This window comes from Prosopis cineraria, unplaced genomic scaffold (assembly GCF_029017545.1).
Source record: "Prosopis cineraria cultivar Desert tree isolate PC_DT_omini unplaced genomic scaffold, ASM2901754v1 PC2129, whole genome shotgun sequence".
Classification (NCBI taxonomy): domain Eukaryota; kingdom Viridiplantae; phylum Streptophyta; class Magnoliopsida; order Fabales; family Fabaceae; genus Prosopis; species Prosopis cineraria.
This window is the reverse complement of record NW_026557454.1, coordinates 2,608-8,555: the sequence shown is the minus strand read 5'-3', so window position 1 is coordinate 8,555 and position 5,948 is coordinate 2,608. Positions and strand designations below refer to the sequence as shown.

Below are 5,948 nucleotides of genomic sequence, written 5' to 3'. Positions count from 1 at the left end.
TCAAGGAAAAATCCTTTTGAAGGGTACATTGATAAATATTTTTAAAAATACTCCTTCTGATATTATTTATAAAACACATTTTAAAATTAATTTTTTTAAAATATAAAACACCTTATAATAATTAAATTATTTTTTTAATTTTATCATTTTTTTAATTAACATAAACTATTTAATATAGTTATATTATTATTTAAAATCAAAAAATAAAAATTAAAGTACATCTCTTTTTTTATGATATAAAAAAAATATTTTTTAACACACATGAAATGATTAAAATATTTTATAATAAAATAAAATAAAAATCTTCTTAAACCATTAGACATGCATTGAGGCCACTCATTTTTAACCACCCAAAAAGTAGACTTTTTAAAAAGTATACAATTGCAGCATGCAATTTGAGACCATTTACTTATATGGGGACAGAGGAATACAAGTGCAGCAATAGAAACTCATTTTAAGAAAAGAACCTGTTGGGGCAGAAACCGAGTGTTCTAACTACACTGAATCTTTCGAGACCACATGAACAGATGAAGATCAATCCAGATGAATGGAGCATAATACTGGACATCCAAGACATGAAATAAAGTTAATTACATTTCATCCTGCAAAAATCATTTTGTCGTTATAATACATAAACTGATACACAATGAAGCGGTGCTTTTTCATATTTCTCCCCTGTATCCGCCAGAACCAAAATAATCCCTTCTGTTATTTGCAATTGCCATGCTCTTCTGATGTTCCAATTTGGGGCAGTCACGAATGCGATGACCAAGCCCACCACAATACGCACAGCCCTTGACCCCACTTTTATCTGTGATTTCCTCGTTATATTCCATCGGATCATTCAGCTCTGCTAAAACTGGGGGTATGCGCTGTTTTGCTTCTTGCAACAGATGTTTCAAGTCAAGTAAGGTTGTCTCAGTTTGATTCTTGTTTATGAACGTTGTTGCTATGCCAGTCTTGCCACATCGTCCAGTTCGTCCAATCCTATGAACATAGTTTTCAATTTCAGCAGGCATGTCATAGTTGATAACATGCTGAATATCAGGAAAATCCAATCCCTTGGATGCAACATCAGTTGCAACCAACACATCTTTCTTTCCAGACTTAAAGGCTGCAATTGCATACTCTCTCTCTTCTTGGTCTTTGCCTCCATGGATAGCCACTGCTTCCACTCCTTTCAAGAGAAGATATTCATGAATGTCATCCACATCAGCCTTGTTCTCACAGAATATTAAAACCGGAGGTGGGGTTTTTTGCAGGCACTCAAGGAGATACACAATTTTTGCCTCTTGCTTAACATACTCTACCTCCTGGATTACGTCAAGATTTGCTGCCCCTGCTCGCCCCACATTGACAATGACTGGTTTCACTAGAGCACTTCTAGCAAAATTCTGAATTTTGGTTGGCATAGTGGCAGAAAATAAGAGTGTCTGTCTTTGAGCTTTGAAGTGATCAAACACTTCTCTAATGTCATCTTCAAATCCCAAATCTACCAATCTATCAGCCTCATCTAGTGTTAAATACCTGCAATTATCAAGATTCATTTTTTTCTTCGCTAACATATCCTTTAATCTCCCAGGGGTGGCAACAACAATGTGAACACCCTTCTTCACAACCTCTAGCTGTGATCTCATATCTACCCCACCAATACAAAGCAATGGCCTAAGCTCAGGATATCCAGCTTCTCTCAGAGGTATCAAGAATTGTTCAACCACTTCATAAGTCTGTCTAGCCAGTTCCCTTGATGGGCAAATAATCAAACCAAATGGACCTTCTCCAGGAACAATAGGCATCATAATTTCCTCTTGCAGTGCCACCATGATCATTGGCAACACAAAGACTAGTGTTTTCCCTGATCCTGTGAATGCAATCCCAATCATATCCCTCCCAGATAAGATCACAGGAAGGCCTTGTACTTGAATAGGTGTTGGTTGCACAATCCCTTTTGCTTTCAACTTCTTCAAAATTGGCTCAGGAAACCTCATATCCTTGAAATTCTTAATTGGGGGAGGGATGTCTTCACCATCAACTATTATATGCCACTGCTTCCGAATCAAATCACATGCCTTTTTTGAAATTCTTCTAATTGGTAAAGGTGGCTTCCATCCAGTAGGCAAAGGCTCTGAATAGGTGATTCCCTTAGCCAATTCCCGAACAGACATAAGAGTTTTTCGATCTGATAAGTTCTCAATCATCTCTTTTTCTTGTTGAACAAGCTGCTCTGTCGGACTAATCTCAGGCTGATCCCGTTTCAACTGTGATACCTTAACCAAAAGACTTGGCTTGGCTTCTGCCACTCTTGATTTCTCCAAATCATCATCCATTGTGGAGGAGGATTTTCCTTTTCGCTGAAGAATTTTCTGAGCCTCCATGGCCCTACGCTTGGCCACAGGCACATACTCCACATAGTCATCCTCTTCTTCCATATCTACTATAAAATTGACTTCCAAATTGCAGTTCCTATAATAGATTTTGGGGAAAAAATTATTGCCAGCACATGCAACACAAGCTAATGACATGAAATTCACTAATTTCAGTATCCTACAAGCTAAAGATGGCAATGAGGAAGAATAGGGGTGAGTTTTTACCACTTGTCCCTGTCTTGTTCACTCACAGGTCATTTGGTGCACATAAAGTAAAAGAATGAAACAGAAAATTAAATGAAAAAAATTGTCAATAACCATCGTTTTGAAAGTGTAATGAAAAAAAGCATGACATTGTTCAATAATGATAACAAGACAGACATTGCATGTGGTGTCTGTGCATTGGAAACTAATTCTGTTTTCCGAAACATACCAAATGGGCCAGATACTGCCCCCCTCTCTCCCCCATAGCCCAGCAAGAATTTTCTTTTCTTTTGCATACCCAGACCTGGGGGGATCAATCCTTCCCACCCCAAATACACATAAAATGGAATTCGGCAATGAAGTACTAAGGATCATAGGCGGACCTGCCCCCACTGAAATGTTTGAAATATGCATGGTTGATATAATACCCTATTAATTTTTGTCCCAAATACTTTGACACAACCCCGAGCCAAGTCATTTACAAGATCATACATCACAAATACATTGAGAATTTTCTAAATTGATGATAATATAGAGAGATTAAAACAAAGAGTGTCAATCCACAACAAATCCAACATTGCAAAATAACACAATCCAAAGCATACAAGTCGCTAGTAACCAAAATGAAAAGGGCAGAAGTATAACAGCCAATTACACACCATTCAAGCGTAAACTAGTAAAAAAAAAAAAAAAGCAAAGAAAGAAAGAAATCTTTAAATATTCCAAAATTCAAAAGCATCAGTATTCAAATGATTACGTGACCAGATTCAAAGCCAGATTAAAATGAAAAATTTAAAACAAAACAAGAACTACCACTCAGGGAACAAATGATGTGGGAAGAAATTCAAACCTGGATTCAAATAGCCCTACTTATTAAGTGCAAATAACATTTATGTCTATTAATATTTAATAAAAATGCAGCGTATCAACCAGATTGAACAAATCAATCTCACCAAATTGTGGGAAAGCCAATGTTATTAGAATCAGGCCGGGCATTGAACCAAGGTCGGACTGTTTGTAACTAAATTAATATATTTTAAATATTATACATTAAAAATTATAGGGAAAGTGATAAACTAAAGAAAACTTATTACTAATAAAGTAACAACCTCACCATACATCAAACTTCAAAGTCATACAAATCCAAGTACACATTGATAGTTAGACACTAATAGTCCAATACAAACGAAAAAAACAAAGGAAAGTAGGAAACATCCACATTCAAACTTCAAAGTCATCCATGGCCACACACAGCACAGCGCCACAGCCTAACATTTTCATACAATCCAATAGTCATATTCAACTAAAAAACTACAACATTCAATTTCCATACAGATCTTTTAAATTAAATTCCCCAAAATCATGCTAGAAGGAGTGCCAATGACAGGCACATTAGGGTCGGAAGGAAGAGTAGGAGGTTCCATATCCATAAAAATATAACTGAGCGTAATCAAAATTTACAGAATCGAAATCAGCACAGCATTCAGCATTCACAGAATCAAAATCAAAATTACTAAATAATAGATAATATTTACGAAGTATGAAGCATTCAAGCTTCAAGAGTAGGAGCTCTGACCTGTTAAGGAAGATTGAAGATGGCAGACGAGATGCACAGGCTGGAAGTGGAAGAAATCAGGAAACTCGAATAGCAAGAAAGCAATCGAACTCGTCTTGAAGCCCGAACTAGAATCTGGAACAAAGGAGTCCCCCGTCGCGACTTGCAACCCGCGAAGATGAGAGGTCGGTCGAGCACGAAGACGCTGAAGAGATCAACGAAGACAAGGTGAACAGAGGAGAGGTCGGACGACTGAAACAGTGAGACGAGAAAACGGTGAGATTGAGAAACAGAGCAGAGGAACGCGAACAAGATGACCAGATGAGAGCTCCTCGGGTTCGCCGGATCTGGTTCTGCTGCAACTCGAAGACGGCAAAGAGTGACTCGGTGAGAGCTTTAGGGTTTAAGAAAGCCTGGACAGAAACAACTCAGCCTAAGAAATTATCTCATATTCCCGTTTGTGTCTGCCAGAAAAGGGAAGGGGGGGAGAGGCCGGTTCCATCTCCCTCGATTTGGTACCATTCCGGAACAGCTACCTGGCAGGTTCCCGGACGATCCGGTCCGATTCTGATAACCTTGGGGAAGCCCTGGAGTTCGAACCTTCTCGACTACTTGCTCGAGAACAACCACGCAGGCTGACAACAATGACGGCGCCTGATGGGGTGTAGAATGCTGGTCGTGTGACGAAGAAAACTGGTCCGCTGCTTCTTAATACCAGATGGCGTTGTTTGCTCGGCTATATGACTAATTTCAGGGAGCACTTGTAAAATAGAAGTCGAATATTCAATTAATTACTCAAAATACTTTATTTAATTACATTTATAAATTACTTTATTCAAATCAAAAAAATTTTAAATTTTATTAATTTTATTTAAAATTTAATAATTTTCATTTTATATTTAATAAATATTTTAAATTTTATTATTGATATTTTTATTCAAAGTATGTAATAAAGGTATAAATGTAAGAAAAATATTAAAAATTGTCAAGTATTTTGTAAATATGATCAAACTTTTCTTTTATCTTTACCCTAAAAATAGCATCAGAAGAGCAAATTTTTCATGCTTTTGATTGTTTTTTTAATTATTATTAAGATAAGATCAAGAATCGATCAAACTAAGTTAAACCAAACTGATAATAATAAAATAATAAATAATATAATTTAAATAGAAATACATTAATTTTCAATGCATTCATCCTCTCACCACATACAACAAAACTTATAACAGGGCAAAACGCATAAATCAGGTAGGGTAGAAGAACAAGGAATTTGAAAAGATAACACTTGAACATTAGTATTCAAATCCAAAACACAACATTATAATTTACATCTTAATAAACTGGATAAAATAATTTGATTTCACAACTTGCAAATTCAAAACACCGCTCAACAATGATATTAGAGGTATTTAATGACTTTTGTCCCTAATAAGGAGAAAACAATGTGGATTCAAAATAGTCCTATAATTATGGCTTCCATTAACATAGCATCAGTCTCCATAAAATAATTCAAGGATGAACAACAAATTCAAGGTCAAGACCCACAGACCCACAAACAATCCTACACATAATTAATGAAGTGACAAGACAGAAGGGTAGGAGGGAGCAAACCCAAATCGAGTGGGGAGGGAAATAGAGAAGCCGTTGGACCCACGATGACAAGAACACTGAGACCCAGAGACCCATGGCGTCAAACCCACTATAGGGAATGCTGAGAAGGTTGAAGCCACCAGGGTGAAGCAAATCGTATACAAGAAGTAGATCACGGAATGCCAAGACCTACAAACTGCATGCAAGAACATTGAAAGAAGGAGAAAAATGAC

General features: G+C 36.7%; 1 protein-coding gene across 1 annotated transcript; it reads right to left on the bottom strand.

The window, feature by feature from the left end:
• Positions 1 to 434: 434 nt before the first annotated feature.
• On the bottom strand, positions 435 to 4,605 carry LOC129301460 (DEAD-box ATP-dependent RNA helicase 35). Its single transcript, XM_054940017.1, has 2 exons — positions 4,147 to 4,605; positions 435 to 2,463 (listed from the first exon to the last, which is right to left on the bottom strand). Exon 2 carries the CDS (start codon positions 2,427 to 2,429, stop codon positions 663 to 665), a length of 1,767 nt encoding a protein of 588 aa, XP_054795992.1. The 5' UTR covers positions 2,430 to 2,463; positions 4,147 to 4,605; the 3' UTR covers positions 435 to 662.
• Between the last annotated feature and the right edge of the window lie 1,343 nt (positions 4,606 to 5,948).

What these genes read in the sequence shown, in the direction of transcription:
- LOC129301460 (XM_054940017.1), bottom strand. Translation starts at nt 2,429, where the DNA reads ATGGAAGAAGAGGATGACTATGTGGAGTATGTGCCTGTGGCCAAGCGT.